The sequence below is a fragment of the Nicotiana tabacum genome, chromosome 23, assembly GCF_000715075.1.
Source record: "Nicotiana tabacum cultivar K326 chromosome 23, ASM71507v2, whole genome shotgun sequence".
In the NCBI taxonomy this organism is placed as follows: domain Eukaryota; kingdom Viridiplantae; phylum Streptophyta; class Magnoliopsida; order Solanales; family Solanaceae; genus Nicotiana; species Nicotiana tabacum.
Genome location: NC_134102.1, coordinates 113,758,327 through 113,779,677, shown reverse-complemented (window position 1 = coordinate 113,779,677; position 21,351 = coordinate 113,758,327). Strand labels below are relative to the sequence as shown.

At 35.4% G+C, this 21,351-nt stretch overlaps 1 protein-coding gene across 1 annotated transcript; it reads right to left on the bottom strand.

Moving 5' to 3' along the window:
- Nucleotides 1–859: 859 nt before the first annotated feature.
- LOC107778292 (cytokinin riboside 5'-monophosphate phosphoribohydrolase LOG1-like) lies at nt 860–5,602 on the bottom strand. Its single transcript, XM_016598515.2, has 7 exons — nt 5,212–5,602; nt 4,492–4,589; nt 4,345–4,375; nt 3,868–3,967; nt 3,366–3,436; nt 2,005–2,148; nt 860–1,468 (listed from the first exon to the last, which is right to left on the bottom strand). The coding sequence occupies exons 1-7, from the start codon at nt 5,374–5,376 to the stop codon at nt 1,370–1,372; spliced, it is 708 nt and encodes a 235-aa protein (XP_016454001.1). The 5' UTR covers nt 5,377–5,602; the 3' UTR covers nt 860–1,369.
- Between the last annotated feature and the right edge of the window lie 15,749 nt (nt 5,603–21,351).

The following is a 21,351-nucleotide window of genomic DNA, read 5'->3' as shown; positions in this document are numbered from 1 at the left end:
CTTTCTGATTTATCGTCGTTCAAAGTTTGTTTTACCCTCTCCCGCATGACACTTAATTATTTCGGTCCTAACAGTCAAGAGTATTACTGCTGGATCAGTGAAGATACTATCACAGTGAACTTGAATCTCCTTAAATAGCGAATTATCTGTGCCTCAACCAGAAGAATATTTATTTATTTTTCTCAATCTTATTTTTCAACTGTAATTAATTGTATTTTTACCAACAAATAATAATCCACATCCTGCACTAAATAACTTCTTTAATTAATAATCTATCTTAAATTCCAGCTGATCAAGATACAGATTGTGCATATCGTTAACTACAGTTAATCTTTCCTCTTACTTCTTTCCCTTTCTAGCCATTTTGCGGTGCCTTTAGCCTCGGCATATCTTTCAACCAAAGAGAATTTTTAAGAAAACATTCGTAATGATAACTAGAGAATAAATTATATTTAAAAGGCTAATATGGAGACAACAAAAGTGATTAATGCGAGTAACCTTGCTTTTTCTCCAAAAGTTTATTAACTTGACTCTACTTACAAGAAGGAGCACACTTTATATACATTATACAAATTACATCAGTTCTAGATGCTTAATGGAATTTACTTGGAAGACATTCAGATACCGACACAACTATTACTTCTTAAAAATCAACTTACTGCACTTTAATCAAGTTTTGTTAGCCCTAATGAGCAAAACAGAAAAAGTGACAAATTAAGCTAGCGTTTGACCATAGATTCCCAAATTTGTTTTGAAAAATCTGATTTAGGTGAAGTTTGGTTTGAAGATGAAAATGTGTTTGGACATGATTTTTCAAAACATATTTCACTTTTTATTTGAAAAAACACGAAACATTACTCATACCCACAAGTTCTAAAAACTATCACAAATACCCAATAATATCATTATCACAAACCATAACCCTGAACTTAAATAAGTTTGGTACAAAATTATTATTTTTATAATGAACTATATAAATCATTAATTACAGTGAAATCCCATTAGAAAATTACGGCTCCTAATTAAGAAGAAAAAGTTAACTGATATGAGTGTTCAGAAAGCCATTTAGCCTACAAATCAGAAGCAAAAGTAAGATACACAAAGGATTGAGCTGATAAGGGAGCATATTCATCAAATATTTAGTTGGTCATAATAAATGTGGGCTCTTTTATAAATTATAAAAGTTTGGGGTAATATTTAAAAAAATTTAAAAATGTAACAATCATGTTTTGGCCCAAAAATTGGTGATTTTGGGATTTGGGATTTGGGATTTTGCCAAAATGTGAGTAAAATTTATGGCCAAACATGTGTTTGCCAAATAAATTCCAAATTTATTTTGACAAAACTCATGCCAAACGGGTCCTAAGTGTCAACGAGCAATTTTCGGTATTGTTGTTGTGTAGCCAAGTTGTTGCTCCATCTCCCAACTCGGTTTTGGTGCGATTCCATTATGCTTTGGAACATAATCCTACATATATAATTAATTCATCCAACATGTTAACAAAGCGCAATACTATATATATACAAATTTTAAACTTCTTTTTAGTTATTAATATATTACGTGAACTCGGTTACAAATATAAAAGGTTAATATATAATTATAAATCAATACGTGTAGTTCTTTTTTTTATACTTTATTTATAGTGTATTTTGAAAATTCATGCACATGAAACATTCGCCTTCATGTCAAAAAGTAACAGTAAAGAAACTCTATCTTGCTAATGTGTTAATGAAAAGTGGGGCATGTGTGTGTAATTATTGATGAGAAACCGATCTACTGTATTATTAGATGTATATATATAAAAAGAAAAAGTCGAATTTAGAATTTAAATTTTGTGGGTTTAATTTTAATTTTTTTTTTATCGAAATTATATATTTTTAAGGTTTTGAGTTTATAGTTACTATTTGTATAGTAATTTTATTTAAATTTTGTGCATGAATTTATGCTCTGTATAAAAAAAATATAGAATTCAAATGATGATGATTTGGAGGAAGGTGAAGTACCTCAAGTTTGGACATGAGTTCGCGAGCAGTGGGGGCAGAAACAATAATGTGATGGGCAGAGGGCGTGATGAAACCTTCTTCTACTGCTTTGTCTATGAAACACAACAAAGAGTTGTAGTAGCCTTCCACATTTAGCAGACCTACCTGCACGTAGTATAACCAATAACTTCCCATTAGCGCGCAATTATAATATCAAATGGCCGGGTTGGGCTGATTTTCGGCGGTCAAAATGAGTTGAGTCAATAAATGAGCTTGTTATTATTGATCCGCTTAAAAGTTATTTGGGTTGAAATGAGTTGGGTCAAGATGAATTAATATTAGGGTCATAACCCAATCCGTCCAACCCTTATCAAGTTTTAATTAATGTGTATTATTTTCTAATGAATTGTTTAATTATCAATTAAGACTTTTTTCTTTTGTTATGGTCATATAGGGGTGACAAACAGGCGGGTCAGATCGGATATGGTACGAGTCGGAAACAGATAAACTATCCGACCCGACTCATATTTAACACGGATAAAAAACGGGTTAACCAGCGGATAATATGAATATGATCACTTTTGAAAAAATTCCTAACCTCCCAAATTTGAGGAACCCCCTATTTGAGGCTTTACAAATGTAAAAGTTAAACCCATTAGTTATCCATTGGTTATCTATTTTCTAAATGGATAATATGGTTCTTATCCATATTTGATCCGTTTTTAAATAGTTCATTATCCAACTCATATTTTAGTGGATAGTATGGGTGGATAACTGTTGTCTTTTATCCATTTTGCCATCACTAGTCATATATAACATATCAAATAATAAAAGAATTATTTTAAAGATATTTTAGTAAAATTACTCATAGATCCAATTTGGCAAAAAACCAACCCAACTTTAAATTGACTGAGATGTGTTGAGTCAAGGTGTACTGAATTCAACAAACGGTGAGCGTGTTGGGTGAGTCAAATGGGTTTGGCTCAAATTGACACCCCTTGAATCAACTGAATTTCACATTGCTTTTCGCTTCCTATGTACATATCACAAAAAAAAAAAAAAAAAAAACATGTACTGTAATAATATTAATTACACTCATTTTAGATTGTTATTCCTTTTAGAAGTTTGACTCTAGACTCTAAGTTTGCATTTTGCTCAGATTAATACTCCTTTTAGAAGCAGCTAGCTTCAACTTTTATTGTGGCGTAATAAAAATCAAGTTCGACTAGCACAGTATTAAAAAGAAAAAAAGACTTTATGATCTAAGATAAGTCATAAATATTAATACGACTATAAATTATATGAGTTGCACGATTTTAATGTCACATTATTATTCAATTGAAGAAAAAAGAAAAGGATAAGTGTATGATTAAAGATTGTACTGGCTTATCATGAATGCCCAACTGTGCCCAAGTGATGACCTCTAAGAGTTCCTCTAATGTTCCATAGCCACCTGCAATCACAAAAAGAAATAAGGAGATTAGAATTAATTAGTTGTTCCCCAATTAGCAAACTTATAACTTGAAGAAGTTAATTAATCACTGTAACTGACAAGGCAGTTTTTGAGTAGTTAACATTGGGGTTGTCCACTTAAGAAATTGATTGCTGCGAAAGCAACTAGTTGTAAAAGATCCGATCATTGTTTTATTTTGTAATTATTTTCTAATTCAGATCCATAGTACAAAGTGGAGCATTTTTGTGCGGATATATTTCAGTAATTATATGTACAACACAATATCAGATTATATGTACAACACAATATCAGATTATATGTACAACAATGTAAATATTTTTTACGGTATAGTTTAATCTGGACATTAAGTCAGCTTCAATTGTCATCATGCAATATATACATATATGTATACTCTTTTTCAATAGTGTTACCTGGCAAAGCTATGAATGCATCAGCTTGCCTAGCCATTTCAGCCTTTCTTTGGTGCATACTAGATACAGCCCTCACCTCTCCAATTTTCTCTCCAGTAATCTGTAAAAAATGATAGTGTTAAACACACTTAGAAAAGTCAATTCCTAACTTAAAATCTCTTATTTTGAAGGACGAGAAGCCGGATACTTCCTCCCTTCTCTTTTACCAGTCCGGTATTGACTTAATGACCTTTATTAGTAGTAATTAAAATTCTACCAAAAAGCAATAATTGGAAGTATGAGTAGTTAACAATAAAGGTAACAATGGAAGAAAATAATCTATTCTTTTCATTTGCTAAGCTGGACAAGTAAAAAATTATATTTTAATATACTAAACTAGTAAAAGAGAATGGAGGGAACGTTTGATAAATAAAATATATATACGGAGAGAGATATTTTAAATAAGAATTATCTAATCATAATTACAAAATCAGATACCTCTCTGGGCATGAGACATTTAGGAATCACACTGCCAAGTGCCAAGAGAAAAAAAACAAACAGCAATATTAGTACTATAAACAGTTGCAAGAAAAAAAGGTCTAATATACAATAAATAATAGCAGCTTAAAAAGAGAAATTTGGTACCCTAACACGTGGCGGCCACCATTAAAAACAGCTTTAGCAATCAAACCCATCAAGCCAACACTCCCACCTCCATACACCAAGTCAATGTTCCTTTCAACCTGTCATTTTATTTCAGGAAAAATAAAATTTACCAAAAAATGATTACTTGTATTAGTATGTACGAACAAAACTGCACGCTAATCTTACATATAACCACTAATTGTGATAATCTTGTAACAGCTAATTTATCCACCGTACTTAATCCAACAAAAAAAGATAAAGAAAAAAAATGGAATGGCACTATTTGTGATCCCAAATGAATCTTGATCTAAACATATTTACTGGTCCTTTTGTTTTGGATTATGTTTTCTTGTGTTACCTCGCGAATCTCTTCATACTCAATGGTACAGTTCATAAAACAACACGTACAGTACGTATGCCGAATTACGCTGTGTACATAAGGTTACTACACGAATTACAAAACTCGTCTCTTGTTCCATTATAGAAATATTTGTCCTCCCATGCACTCGAAGTCTCAGAATTCAGATGGATTAAATATAACTCAGAATTACGTAATACCACTTCATATATTGTTAATTCTTTTCTGACAATACGTCATGGGAATATTTAAAAAATTATTAATATATACAGTCAAGTCAATGTAAAGAATATTTTACATTATCAAGTACGTCACCTTTAAAGCAGAAAGAAAAAGGATAGAGTGGAAGTGATAATATATACCAGTTGGTTGCCAAGTTGAATAGCAGCAAGTTGGTAAGTAGGTTTGTTGCCAGGGCTGCTGCCGCAGAAAACACATATGCGCTTGAATTTTGAAGGCTTTATAATTGGCTGAGGAGGAAGAAGAAGAAGTTGAGGATAATATTTGTGATTATTGTTATTTCCCATAACATGAAATTCTGAATATCAAACTCCTTCCCTACTCTTGTGTCAAGCTTCTTGTGACTCTTAATCTTAATTCACTAACTCTTTCTGCTTCTGCGTCAGAGACAAAGAGAGTTTGGCTGGTAATAGCTGTGGTCAGTTTAGAGAAAGTCAACAAGTTTCCGTTTTTTCTTTAAAAAAAAAAGGTCTTGGAATTGACAGGGAGAGAGAGGATATATAGCCAAAGGGGAATTTGAGCTCGGAATATGCGAGAAGCTCTCATTGGTTCCTTTTTATAATGAATATTCCACTTCGGAAAAATACACTTGGCCATTTTTCTCATAAAGTAGTTCCCATTTGTTTTTTCTGTAGAATCTTCAAAATACTAAAGAAAAACAAAATGAAAAATATAGATTTACAAATAATGCTTTTTGAAGCTACTACGATCTTACAATTATATTTCGAGTGGAATACTTATACTCTATATGGAATGAATTCATCTAGTTTTTTTCTCCACAACCAAATCTGTCCAACTTGAGCATTGAAAGGTTATTTTCGGTCTAAAGCGAAAGAAGATGCAAGAAAAGATGGGTGGGAGTTATAAGCAACACCTTTTCGTGTTTATTTCTTTCTTTCCTTTTCTTCTCTTTCTTTATCACGTAATTAAGTCTTGATCTTAAATACGAGTTTTTTGTAAAAATTATCATTTATCTTTCTTTTAAACGTCTCACTAGATTAACACCATGAAGTAGCAAAGGTAAATTTAAAACAAAAAAGGGTAGTAATAAACGTCTTCAAAGGACAAATATTTTGAGCATGCGTTCGAGTATGTGACTGTGATGTATTATTAAATGCTTTACTTTAAAATGTTTGACTTAAGGGGTGATGGTGTGGTTAGGAAAAGAACACATCGCCCGATCGAAAACTCAAAATGTGGAACCTTCATTATATTTTTGTATATATATGGTTTATTATATATAATCATTTTAAAGCTAGCTGTTTGGTTGAAGGAGTGTTGATGTGGTTATGGAAAGATTAACTAATGACAAACTGAACTCAAAAATCGGCAGCTTCATTAGTATATTATACTCTTATGCCTTATTGAAATTGTTATAGGCTTATAGCTGTTTGATTTAAGAGATGAAGATGTGGTTAAGAAAAGAACACATCCCGAAACTCAGAAAGTGGGACTTTTGTTATTTAGGGTGTGTTTGGTATAACGAAAAATGTTTTCCGTGAAAAATATTTTTCGTGAAAATATTTTTTTGGAAAATAATTAGTAATTTTACTCATTTTCGGGTGTTTGGTACGCAAATTAAGGAAAATAACTTTTCACGAGTATTCATAAATTATAATTTAGATACAATAAACATGAAGCCATAAACTTTCGAACCAACAAACTTCTGAACCCACAAATTTTATAAACTTCTGAACCGCTAAACTTTCGAATCCGTAAACTCTATAATTTCTAAACCCGCAAACTTCCAAACACATAAACCTTTGAACTCATAACTTTGGAACTCGTAAAATTTTGAACCTTTAAACTGAAAAATAAAAATTTCAGAACTGAAAATATATTTTAAAAAAGAATTGCGAGGGGGGGTTAGGCGGAGGGGATGTGCAGAAAAGCGAAAAAATAGAAAACAGAAAATACAAACAAAAGAAAGCAACAAAAAAATAAATTGCGGAAAAAGGAAAAAACAAAAAACTAAAAATACAAAAAACAAAGTGTGTGTGTGTGTGTGTTTTTTGGGGGGGGGGGAGCGTAGAAAAATGAAAAAAAAAAACAGAAAATTGAAATTGGAGGGGATTGGGGGTTAGATGTGAAGCTAGGTGGAGTTTTTGAAAAATATTTTTCTAACTTTTTCTTCTAGGGAAGTAATTTTCCTTCAATTTCAGAAAAATGTGATATCTAGGAAAATATTTTCCAAATTATTTTGTGCAATCAAACAGTGAAAAATGAAAAAATAATTTCTGAAAAATTGTCCGCCATACCAAACACACCCTTAATCTCTTGGATTAAAAAGGGATGAGGAGGAAAAATCCGACCATCACAGGTAAAAAGAAGAAAGTACGAAAGAATAGTAAACGGAGCACACCGCAGAAAGATTCTAAATATGAGAAGTCCCCTTTGGATTCGAGAAGAAGGAAATGAAGAACGGGAACGAAACGAAATAAAGTGTTTCTAGCTCTAGTTTCGGATGAGTTTCTCCCGGTTATCCCACCAACTAAATGTATACATAAATTATACATTAATGATAAGTGATTATAGACCTAATAGTGAGGATTATATATATATATATATATATATATATATATATATATATATTTGCCAACTATTTTTAATCCGGTTAAGTGAATGACTAATTTAATTTAAATTAATTTTTCAAAATGGGAATTGACAGGAAAAGGATAGTGTTAGAATACACATGCTGTGGGGGTCCAGGAGAAGTTTGCCGTCAATTAGCACGGATTGTTACTCCGTAACTAGATAGATTAGCACGGATTCGGCTAAAAGTGCAACCACAGAATTACAAGTTCCAATCCTAATTATTTCTTGATTACCGCTACTCCTTCGATGCATTTTAATTAATTTTTTTTTTGTTTTTACGCATATTAAGAAATTTATTTTTTTAATATTAATTAATTAACAATAAAATTGACTATATTAATTTTTACTGTATTTTTAATTTATTCACTGAAATTACAACAGATACTTCGAGGTTCTTTACTCCAAAGACAAGTTAATTCCTTCTTGATATCTGAAAAAATCATATATTGTGGACCACCAAAAAAGGCCAAAATTTTAATTAAAGTGGACCGGAGAGAGTATCTATTTAGTCTTTCTTATTAACTATTTACAATTGAATTTATACGCGATTTAAAGGATATGTGATTTAATTTAACACGAATGAACTATGAACAATAAATAATTGAACTAAAGGAAATCTGAGCGATCAAACCAAATGCAATTGCTGATTAAGTCTAGTTTCGCAATGGAGGTTTGAAAATCAGTTCTGATCTAGCTCTCGGAACGGGCTCGATTACAACTCAATAAGCAAGTAACAGAAGAACACTTTGAACAATAGCTAAAGAATAAAATTGAACTTTATTTCTTTGATATGTGTGCTAACAGTGGTCCTTAAAATATAAAAGTTCTCCCCTTTATATAGTATGAGAGTTTCAATCATAGTACAAGTCTAAATAAGGGGAAAAAATCTAAATAAGTTAAAAAAATTTCTCCTTCCGATAAACATTGATATGCAGTTGATATCGAGTGAGATTCGCGTCGTAATATCCGGTTGAGGGCGGATATTTCGGCCCCTCGGTCATCTTTTCTAACCTTCTTTTCCCTTAGTCTCTGCTCTTCACTCTTCTCAGGTCCAATGCTCGGTCGTGTCTGGTCCTGGGAGAACTATTCGTCCTCCCCGGGCTCCGAGACGTGAAATCCCTCAGCTTTACGCGGGGTCATGTCAGATCGTGCTTTCCTCTCGTTTCTTTACCAGAAAATCGGGGGTAACTTTATCCTCGATTTTACCCTTACACATTAACAAATCCATCTATTCTGTTTTTTATCTTTAATTATTAGTCTATTTTAAAAAATATGATATATTTCTATTTTTATAAATACCTTTTGGTACATGTATGTATAAAATTTTCTCTTCAACTATACATCGTGTCCTTTACTTTTCAGTATTTGCTTATGTTCAAAACTTCTACTTTTCAGTATTTCCTTTGTTAGAATATTTGAACGTTTTAACCGGACACGATTATTCTTTACCGAAGATGGCTCTTTTCATGGCTGGGTCTGAGGTAATCTTTCATAACTTAAAAAATGTATAAGGACCTTACTTTTTATGTACGGGCTCAGACATCTCCGAGCCGTTTAAGTTGGTCGTAACCTTTCATGTTTGAGCCATTCCTAGTAGGCTCGGTGCCTACGAAATTTGGTAGTCCGAATTCCCCGATTTGATTATCGGGTAGCAGTCCCCGGTCCGAGAAGGCCCGTAGGCTTAAGAGTTTTGAACCCAATATTCACTCTAAGTAACTAAACGGTAATATTACTGGTGCAAATATGAACCGATGAAACATAGAATGCAAACTTCTTTTATTACTTTGAACGTTGTGTACATAACCGAAGGTATAAAATCTATCTACCATGGCCAGAATGAGCTACACGGCCACGGTTCGTTCGACCGCTTGACCCTTATAATTAAGTCTAATATTCAAGCCTTAGATTTCAATATGCCTTCTAAATTTCTGAACTCGGGACCTTGACTTAAGGTGTGATGGCCCCCTAGTATTCAAAACAGAATTTGTGAAGGCTCGAATACTATTGGTCCAATACGGGTGATCCGCAGCCCCAACCTAAGGCCGGTCTTCAAATTTAAGGTAGCACGTTTTAGTGTTGCCTCAATAAAAACCTTGCCGTAAAACCCACTTCGAAAAAAATTGGTCCAAGGAAAAAAGAGTGTAGGACGTACTTTCAGACCTAATCCTAAGATTTGACCTCGACTGAATACCTGCACGGGTTAGTTCAAAGCGTAATAAACTACAAAGAAAATTGTGTTCATACCTTAGCAGTAGTACCGCTTTAAGTGTGCCACATTCCATTTGTTGGGTAGTTGTACATCGTTCCCGGACTCGAACTGGTATAAGCCTTTTCGGATTATACCATTGACTCCGTACGGTCCTTCCCAATTTGGGCCTAATTTCCCGTCACTCAGATTCTTGGTATGCAGTGTAACTTTCCTTAACACCAAGGAATAGCTAGCAACCTTCACCCAGCCACCCCTGCCAAAAAAATGTTTTGATATAGATTATTGATCACGCCCAACTCTAGTCCTAAAAAGGATAAGCGATCGCTGCAAATATAATCCGGTCTAAGAGTCCAGAGTCGAATCTCACAGAGAACTAAGATTTTGCCATAATTGTTCAATATCGCTAAGAAGACAAGCTCGAATAAATTTCTAAGTTATAAAAAATAAAATTCTTATATCTAACTAATTAACTAAGAAACTAAAGCAGTAAATTAACAACTAAAGATACTAAGGGTTGGAGATTAAATTTAGGAGGTCTAGAGTTATGATTTTTCCAAATGTTGGAATCCTTCCTACTTTGTTCCCTACAACTTCGCCTATGTATTCTCTACTGATCATGAGCATTTTAGGTGCCGTAATTCTCTCTCGAGCAGCTACAATAATTTACTAAACATATTCTCTCAAACTACGCCAGTTGGATTTATCTAACCGCTCATTATAACCACGTCAAGGCTTTGTTATTTCTAAACCTACCTTTAAACCCGCTGTATTGATTTCTCACATACGTTAGGAGTGACGTTGTTCAACAACCACCTAAATATGTATCCTTTATGAAGCAACACATAATAAATAGGCACAGTCAATCGATGGCCATTCAATCAACTGAAATAAGCACGTAGTTGAACAAGTAGACATATTCATAGGTTAAATTATATTAAAACATAACAAGAATTCATCCTCCAAGAAGTTCCATCAAAACCCTAGATAACAAATTAACTATTCATAATAGTATGCATAACTACAATACTAGAATTCATAAGCAATAATGAAAATAGGAAGAAGGAAGTGAAAAACTCGTAGAAAAATTCCCCATCTTACTCCTAGTGTGTTCTTGCCTCCTTAGGTCTAAATATGTCAAAAGTATGTCAAAATACTATTTTTCCATGTATATATACCAAGTAGGGTCGGGCCCAAATAATTATACCTTATCCTACGCGAAAAAGGACACTTTTCCAGGTCAGGAGGTCCGCGGCCGCAGATTCAACCGCGGATTTGGCCGCGGATTTTGACCAGTTTCTGCCTCACATCCGCGGCCAGTTCGCGGTCGTGCACTTGTCGTGCATTTTTCACCATGTTCTGTTTGGAATTTGAAAAAACATAAAACATGCAAGTTGTAACCCTTTGAATTGTATTTCCAACCATATATTGTGGAGCTCAAGTGGAGTTCTGAGCGAAAGGTTATGTGAATTTTACTAGACAGTACGCAATATGCCTACTTGATTCTTCGTTCGTTCGTTCTTAACTATCAAATTTAATCCTCGAACACGATCCCGGCTTAATTCTTTGGGTTTTTACTCAGACTTAAAGCTCCAAATCACTTGAATTCATTCCCCAACATCTACATAGCTCGGAATCACACCTACAAGGCATAAAACACATAATTAGTGTAAAACACTAGCGATTAAAGCTCAAACTCAATTAAAGTGCAGTAAATTAGAGTGTAATAAGCGACTAAAATACGTAATTATAGCCTATAATCAACACCCCACACTTAAACCATTGCTCGTCGTCGAGCAATCAAACTACACTTTATATAGACACGACCTTTTTAAATAATTCTCCTAACTCATCACACCAAGAATACTTAAAAATAGACAAAGCACAAAAGCGTAACATCTTCACCTCAAGATTTAACTTGCAAGTACCACACATTATTCACAACTCACCCACTTACTCTAACATAGAGGTCATTGACATTATCTTTCCTTCATGAATCAAGTGCCCTCACACAACAAAAGAGAGTAGTTCCACACAATAAAATTTTAGAACACTTAGGAACTCAAGATAGAAAGAATTCGCTCACTCTCGGAAATATTATTCATATGCCATAAAAGATGCACCATAGGCTTGTCCGTAGTGTACTACTCTACTAATCGAGCTCATTCAGTCTAGGATCAAGTAGGACTTTATTTGGTTGTAATGTAGGCCGCGGGACGAGTAGGATACATTTAGATATAAGAGTGACTACACCTCCCTAAGCACTTTAATATAGATACTTTAACATTCAAACCCCATACTTATGTTAAACCAAACTCCACCTTCACATCAATGTATATTACCCCATATTTCTTTAAGCACAATTATATCAAGAGTCACCACTTATCAAGGAATATTATTTTATTTTTTTCACGGCAATACAACTATTTTTTTTTCCTTTTCTTTCTTTTTCAATTCAAGTAGCTCTTACTTTTTCAAAACAGTGCACCTTTCTCCTTATTTCATTAGTTACACTTAAAAATCAAACCATTCGCCCCATACTTTAACTTTATACAGTTCATAATAATTCAAGTGCTCATGAGAGGTTAGAAAGTTCAAATAGATGGTTAATTCAAACAAATGGGTAAGGCTTGTAATGTGGTTGCCAAAGAAACATGATTACATGCTCAAATGGGTTAACTACGATACATAATAATTATGGGGTAAAATATATATATGGCTCAACAAAGAAACGCCTATATCACTTCCAAGACTAAACAAAACTACTATTTCGCTTTTCAAACACATGGGGCAAGTTTTAGGCATCAAATGTAATGCACAGAATACCACCCAAACCTCACACACACATGGCACATAACTCACTTAGGATTGGATTCATCAAGACATTCTAGTCAAAACAGTTAAGTAAATTTAAAATCATACAATTTAAGGTACTTATACAAGAGTCAAGAACTGAGCCTAAGCGTCACAACCAAAGTACTCACTATTCTCAAGGCATAACAAAGGCAAGAGATATTGCTTCAATTCAAAACACAACACAATAGCTCATATTCCTAAAAAAAATAAAACTAGCTACACCGGTTCAAACAAAACCCTTGGAAATGAACCGCGGCACAAAGAAAAACCAAGGGAGAATTACTACACTACCTACAAAAAAAATCTTTTTGTCTTTTTTCTTTCGACATAAATCCCTCAAGAAAATATCTAATAGATCCATCGTCGGGAAAAGTCCAATCTTTTCTATTTTTGTAAAAATAATAATAAAAAATTATTCAATTAAACTAACACATCTAAAATAGCATGGAAAGTCACCCAAACAACCTCTTCACCCCACACTTAAAATTGTGCATTGTCCCCAATGCACACCCATACATACAAGAGGGTAAAAGAAACTCCCTGGAAGGCCAAAGGCTCGGCACTAGCATCTCATGGGGTACACAGACTTCTTCCAGTCCTGGTCCTTCGTGCGGGTACCTCACACTTAGTTCCAACCATCTTGTTTGTTGTTGCATTCTTCCAATGGCTTTGCCTTCCATGCTCCTAAAAAATCAAAAATCGATACTACAAAAATAATACTATAATAATAAATAAATAAAATAAAAAATAATAAAGTTGGGTTGCCTCCCAACAAGCGCTTGATTTAACGTCGCGGTACGACGAAAACTACTTTTTGTCTCCACCTTGAACTTATGAATTGGACCCCAAGTTTTGATTCTACTCTGTGACCATGCTCTTATGGCGATACAAATTGTTGCGAGCCAAAAATTAAATGAATTCTCATCCATGTTTTGGCTCTCCACCGAGGAATGTCACATTGCCTAGACGACCTTGAAAATTTCAAAATATAAGGCTCATCTACCTCTTCCCTGGACAGCTTTTTATGCTCGTAAAGATCCATTACCATTTCACCGTCTGAACATAATGTAGAGAAGTGTTTGGAATGAGGTCCAACGCGCTCAAATACATGAACTTCAAGATTTTCGACATCCTCAACACCAATCACGCTAGAGTCAACTAATTTTATATCCTCAACTTCCTTGGTTGACTCTAGTATCTCTTATACAACATCGACATCCTCAAAATCTAGTTCAATTGATTATTGGTGTTCTACTCTGTCCTCCTCCCTTAGCACCTCAATTTTTGCATCTAATAAAAGCTCCTTTTGGCTACTATCCACAATATCTGCTGGTTGAGCATTAAATGCTTCAACTAATTGACGCACTTATGCCTCCAGGTTGCGAATAGCAACATCTTGCCTTTTTATGTGAAGTTGTTTCTCATTATTTTGCTCCACAAGGCACTTTAGCATATCCTTGATATCTTTCAGGTCATCATCCCTGGGTTCTTTATTCCTATTAACTTCACAAGAAAAAGAAGAACCATCATAGTAAAGGGTTGGGGGAAGATAAGAAGTATAAGTACAGCCATAAAAGTGACCATCTTAACCACCATACATATCACACACATTCCACACATAAGATTGAGTTGGTGTACATAACTCGCTCTCGGGAATATTTTGATAATTTTGCAATGGGTGGCTTCTTCTATAATATGCATAAGGAGGATCAAAAGTAGAATTACCAACATCAAAACTCTCATAATTCCAAGATGCCATGTCTCTCAAGTTAAAAATAAAAATTTAAAAAATAATTAGATACAAGAAAACAAAAATAAAAGTTCAAACTTGCAACCTAGAAATATGTACACCTACAGTTACACCGTTAGTTCCCCGACAACGGTGCCAAAATTTAATCACGCCAACTCTAGTTATAAAAAGGATAAGCGGTCGCTGCAAATATAATCCGGTCTAAGAGTCCGGAGTCGAATTCCACAGAGAACTAAGGTTTCGTCATAATTATTCAATATCGCTAAGAAGACAAGCTCGAATAAATTTTTAAGTTATAAAGCTTAAGATTCTTATATCTAACTAATTAACTAAGAAACTAAAGCAGTAAATTAACAACTAAAGATACTAAGGGTTGGAGATTAAATTTAGGAGGTTTAGAGTTATGATTTTTCCAAATGTTGGAATCCTTCCTGCTTTGTTCCCTACAACTTCGCCTATGTATTCTCTACTGATCGTGAGCACTTTAGGTGCCATAATTCTCTCTCGAGCAACTACAATAATTTGCTAAACATATTCTCTCAAACTACGCTAGTTGGCTTTATCTAACCGCTCATTATAACCACGTCAAGGCTTTGTTATTTCTAAACCTACCTTTAAACCCGCTGTATTGATTTCTCACATACGTTAGGAGTGACGTTGTTCAACAACCACCTAAATATGTATCCTTTATGAAGCAACGCATAATAAATAGGCACAGTCAATCGATGGCCATTCAATCAACTGAAATAAGCACGTAGTTGAACAAGTAGACAAATTCAAAGGTTAAATTATATTAAAACATAACAAGAATTCATCCTCCAAGAAGTTTTATCAAAATCCTAGATAACAAATTAGCTATTCATAATAGTATGCATAACTACAATACTAGAATTCATAAGCAATAATGGAAATTGGAAGAAGGAAGTGAAAAACTCGTAGAAAAATTCCCCATCTTGCTCCTAGTGTGTTCTTGCCTCCTTAGGTCTAAATGTGTCAAAAGTATGTCAAAAGTACACAAAATACCATTTTTCCATGTATATATACCAAGTAGGGTCGGGCCCAAATAATTATACCTTCTCCTACGTGAAAAAGAATACTTTTCCAGGTCAGGACGTCTGCGGCCGCAGATTCAACCGCGGATTTTGGCCAGTTTCTGCCTCACATCCGCGGCTAGTGCGCAGCCATGCACTTGTCACGCATTTTTCACCCTGTTCTGTTTGGAATTTGGAAAAACATAAAACATGCAAGTTGTAGCTCTTTGAATTAGATTTCCAACCATATATTGTGGAGCTCAAGTGGAGTTCTGAGCGAAAGGTTATGTACATTTTACTAGACAGTGCGCAATATGCCTACTTGATTCTTCGTTCGTTCGTTCTTAACTATCAAATTTGATCCCCGAACACGATCCCGGCTTAATTCTTTGAGTTTTTACTCAGACTTCAAAGTTTCAAATCACTTGAATTCATTCCCTAACATCTACATAGCTCGGAATCACACATACAAGGCATACAATACACAATTAGTGCAAAATACTAGCGATTAAAGCTCAAACTCAATTAAAGTGCAGTAAATTAGAGTGTAATAAGCGACTAAAATACGTAATTATAACCTATCATTAATTATTTTCTTGGCTAATTCATAGAACTTCTGCAAATGGTTAACTGATAGTATAATATGCCAATTAGTTGATAATTAAAGCAATGTGATTATTTACTTTTCCATTAGTGCTCGTGGTAAATCAAGATTGTTTACGCTGGTAGCCTTCAATCTCTTGAAGGGTTAATTTCATGAAAATGTCGAAAACTTAATCTTTTCTTTCAGCATTCCTTGATATGCAATTTCAAAAAATTTCCCTCTCCTACCCCACCCTATTGAGCCCCGCCCCGTTTAGACTCTTTTTTATTTATTTCTCTTCTTTTTTTTTCGGTATGCTTTTAATTTCTTTTACCTTTTTAATTTTCTATTGAAATATTTAAAATATTGTTTAGTTGTTTATGCATATTGGTTGAATAAAATATTTATTGTTGGTTGAGATTCAGATATTTGCCTAGCTATTTGTTGTTTAATTGCTTTAGTGTTTTTTTTAAGTTTGTTATGTGTGACTGTTGACAACTGTTTTCTTGTCATTAAATGCTCTGGATTATTGTAGAGTCAGATAAATTCGACCAACAGAGTAAAAACATTCTACTGTTGAACTTGTGCAACAACATTTGCTTATATCATTATTTCCCAAACTAAACAACAACAAGAATTTGCGATATTAATTGCTAAGCAAAGCCTCTAAAAGTATAAGTAACGTCTGCAGCGTTGCACGCTGCACTTGAAGCGGCGCACACAAGGCTTCACATCTCTTTTTCCATTGCACGCTAACTTGAAGAGGAGGTTTACTGGTTTAGTGCTTCAGATCCGGAAGATTTCCTTTGTCGGATACCACACATCTAACTATTTGTTCTTCATCAATTCCATGCATTTATGCATCAACTTCGCCTTCAATTAATTCCTAAATCATTAAATACCAAAATTAACATAAAACTGATAATAAAATTAAGTCAGGCATAATTATTACGAAATAGAGCCAAAAAACGGTAAAAATTCGAGTAAAATAACATTAAAACATATACAAATATGTCTGAATACGGTCGAAATAGATTTTGGCTTTCGTACGATTGATCTAGGTCGAAACATAATGGATCGAATAAAGACTTTGTAATATCAAGATGGGTTCTGAAGATGGTATGAACGAGCTTCAGATTTCAGGTATAGGTCAAACACCGAGTTCGAAATCGTTATCGAGCTCGGGTCCGAATCGCACTATGATGAGATGATTTGGAGCTTAAGAGGAAGAGGTCAACCGATACCCATCCCGAATCATCACATGATTCCGAGTCCACATCGAGCTCTAGAAGCAATACCGACCAGCATCGAGGTCGATCGAGCCCGAATCATCACCTGATTCCGAGTCCACATCGAGCTCTAGAAGCATTACCGACCGGCATCGAGGCCGATCGAGCTCGAGTTCACAGACAAGAGCCGTTGCAAACACACTAAAGAAGAGAATCTCAGCGAAAATTAGGGAAAAATTAATTTATCATGGGTTCTCCACTATATATTTTAATTATATCTAAAGTAGGATCCTCCACTATAAAGAGGATGACTACATTTCTATAGAATGAGGGTAGTTTTTTGCTTACATTATAATTCAAGCATCATATTCTCCTATATTCAAGGATTATTCTTTTTAAGCTTCATTAATTGATTCATTGTGCTTAGTCCTAAAAATCATCTTCTCTTCAACCTTGTTTATTTTGCATTCTTTGCAATCCATATTTAATATTTCTATTTATCCCTATGATTTGTATCAAGCTATACCACATATCCTTAGAACTACGTACAAATCTAACTCTATCCATTTTTCGGGTAAACAGTTTGGCATCCACCGTGGGGCTAAGGATAACAGTGGTTATTTGATATGAATCTGCAAAAACACACCGTTGTGCGCTTGTTTCCGAAAGTATCTTGGATTTCGGATTAGCAACAATTAACTATCAATCAAATAGACTTACCTAGCGACAATGAAGCTGGTCTTCAAGATAAGAACAACAACTTGACACCCAGTACCGAAAGACCACTTGTCAACGTCGCTGGAGCTCGAATCGAAGTACCGATAGACATCAATTCGCATGTGGCCATTGAGGCGAACCTACTTTCTGAACCTGAAAATAGCGTTCATGGCGGCACTCGATCTGAACCTCGAGACACCCATAACATTGAGGAAAACAGAATCAGCTTGCGTATGATTTTCGAAATGTTGCAAGCTCAACAAGTAGCGATAACTCAATTGCAGAGTCAAACACAGGTACCGAGCAGACCGGAGCCCACTCCACCCCGAGAGATCACCCGCAGAACAGAGCCAGTTGTAGCAAGGTCAAACAGGCAAGAATCGAGGACTAATCTAGGAGTTGTTAAGATGTTTGAAGAACTGATAAAACGGATCGAAGAAAACAATAAAAAGGTGGAAGCGTACAACTCCAGGGTTGATCAAATCCCGGGGGCACTCCCGATATTGAAAGGCTTAGATTCTAAAAAATTCGTACATAAGCCTTTCCCCTCGAGCGCGGACCCTAAACCAATCCCAAAGAATTTTTGCATGCCCGAATTTCCTAAGTATAATGGGACGATCGACCCCAACGAACATGTCACCTCTTACACATGTGACATTAAAGGAAACGATCTAGAAGATGATGAGATCGAATATGTATTATTGAAAACATTCGGTGAAACCCTGTCAAAGGGGGTAATGATATGGTATCATAATTTACCATCTAACTCTATTGATTCTTTTGCTATGCTTGCAGATTGCTTCGTAAAAGCACATGCTGGGGCCATAAAGGTCGAGACTAGAAAGTCAGATATGTTCAAGGTAATACAAAAGGATAACGAGATGCTAAGGGAGTTCGTATCTCGTTTTCAAATGGAACGAATGGATCTGCCACCAGTCACAGACGATTGGGATGTTCAAGCTTTCACTCAAGGCCTAAACGAACGAAGCTCGATGGCTTCACGGCGGCTGAAGCATAATCTGATCGAGTACCCAGCTATTACTTGGACCGATGTGCACCATCGATATCAATCCAAAATAAGAGTCGAAGATGACCAGTTGGTTTCTAGGTCCGTTACTAAAAGAACTACCAACCAAAGGTCGACCAGAGACCGATACCGGCCATATAACGGAAATCCTACAAGCTTAGTGTGATATAATGGCAATTAACTACCAAGAAATTGGAACGTGTAACGCCTAAAACGATACTACTGCTAAGTTACAACTCCCCCCTGTTCAATCATATTTCGAAACTAACCCTTGCAAGTGTTCGACCAAAGATGGACGGATTATTCAACTCGAAGCCTTTAGGCTAGAGAGCATGGTTTTTATCCCAAATGGGTTTTTCAGCAAGATGTTTTAACGAGGCAACCATTGATCGTGCTAACTTAGAACAATTCAACAGTATCCGAGGCCTCCTTACAATCAACCTCGAATACTGGGGGGCATTTTCATTGAACATATCTGTGATGATTATCAAGTTCGGTGCAAAGGAAGTTACTTCGTTATTTCATGGCAGAAGTGTCTCGACAAGAAAATTTGTAAGGGCCACATGGTAAAACGAGCCATGCCCATATAGTTGGCCTGAGCCCTGACACAAAACATGAACACATGTATAATGACTTACAAAGAAAAATTTCTTTTTTACCAATATCTTATATCCAAGAAAAAATCCTCTATTTTTGAGATCTATTATACAAAGCTGAAGGGCTACCCCGACTCGAGTTCGAGCAACCATTCTCACTCGGGGACTATCTACTAAGCCTATAGACTACCTTTATTTCGAGTTCGAGCAATAACTCACTCGACCATTAAGCCTACGGGCTATATTACTTCGAGTTCGAACCATTCACTCGACTACTAAGCTTACGAGCTACTTTTATTTCGAGTTCGAGCAAGCACTCACTCAACCATTACACGTACGGGCTACATTACTTCGAGTTCAAATCATTCACTCGACTACTAAGCCTACATGCTACTTTTATTTAGAGTTAGAGAAAGTACTCACTCGACCATTACGCCCACGGGTTACATTACTTCGAGTTCGAAACATTCACTCGGCCACTAAACCTACGGGATACTTTTATTTAGAGTTCGAGCAAGCACTCACTCGACCATTATGCCTACGGGCTACATTACTTCGAGTTCGAATTATTCACTCGACTATTAAGCCTACGGGCTACTTTTATTTCGAGTTCGAGCAAGCACTCACTCGATCATTATGCCTACGGGCTACATTACTTCGAGTTCGAATCATTCACTCGACTACTAAGCCTACGGGCTACTCCTATTTCGATTTCGAGCAAGCACTCACTCCACCATTTCACCTACGGGCTACATTACTTCGAGTTCAAATCATTCACTCGACTACTAAGCCTACGGGTTATTTTTATTTTGAGTTCGAGCAATCACTCACTCGACCATTACGCTTACAGGCTATATTTCTTCGAGCTCGAATCATTCACTTGACTACTAAGCCTACATGCTACTTTTATTTCGAGTTTGAGCAAGCACTCACTCGACCATTACGCCTACGGGATATATTACTTCGAGTTCGAATCATTCACTTGACGACTAAGCCTACGGGCTAACTATTACTTTGAGTTTGGGGCGAATCACCCACTAAACCAATCAATGCCTACGGGCTACATTACTTCGAGTAAGTTACTTATTATTTCGAGTTCAAACGAACACTCGGCTATTTAAGGCTGAAGGTTGTTCGAGCCCGATAAAGCAAATGGGACTACCCACAAGGCCCAAAGGCAACAGTGATTAAAATTCAAACTATCTATTTAGCTTAAAAGGCTATTTTGCTTCAAAAGGAAGAAAGATTTATATTTACAAATATTTGTACAAAGGCAACTTAGCCAAAAGAAGTTCTTTATACAATGACCGAAAGCGGTATCAAAAGAACGCAACAAACCTCCAAATTTGACGCCAAACAACTCGAAATTAGTCAAACATTACATAAACTTTTCAATCTATGCTCAAAAGTTCATATTTCCACTATTAAGGTGATTACCCAACCCAAATTGCAAGATTCCTAAAATTTACCCCCCGGGCCCACGTGATGCAACACCGAAGCCTACAAACAAAAGGAGAAACATTAGAATTACCTATAACTCTAAGTTCAAAAGAAGCGGCAAAAACGCCATCAGAGTTACCCGATTCAAAGCATGTTGGGCCTCGTTGAAGAGACAGGCGGGCCCCACTGCATTCATCACTGATTGATCTTCTTCGTTCACCAAGGACCGAAG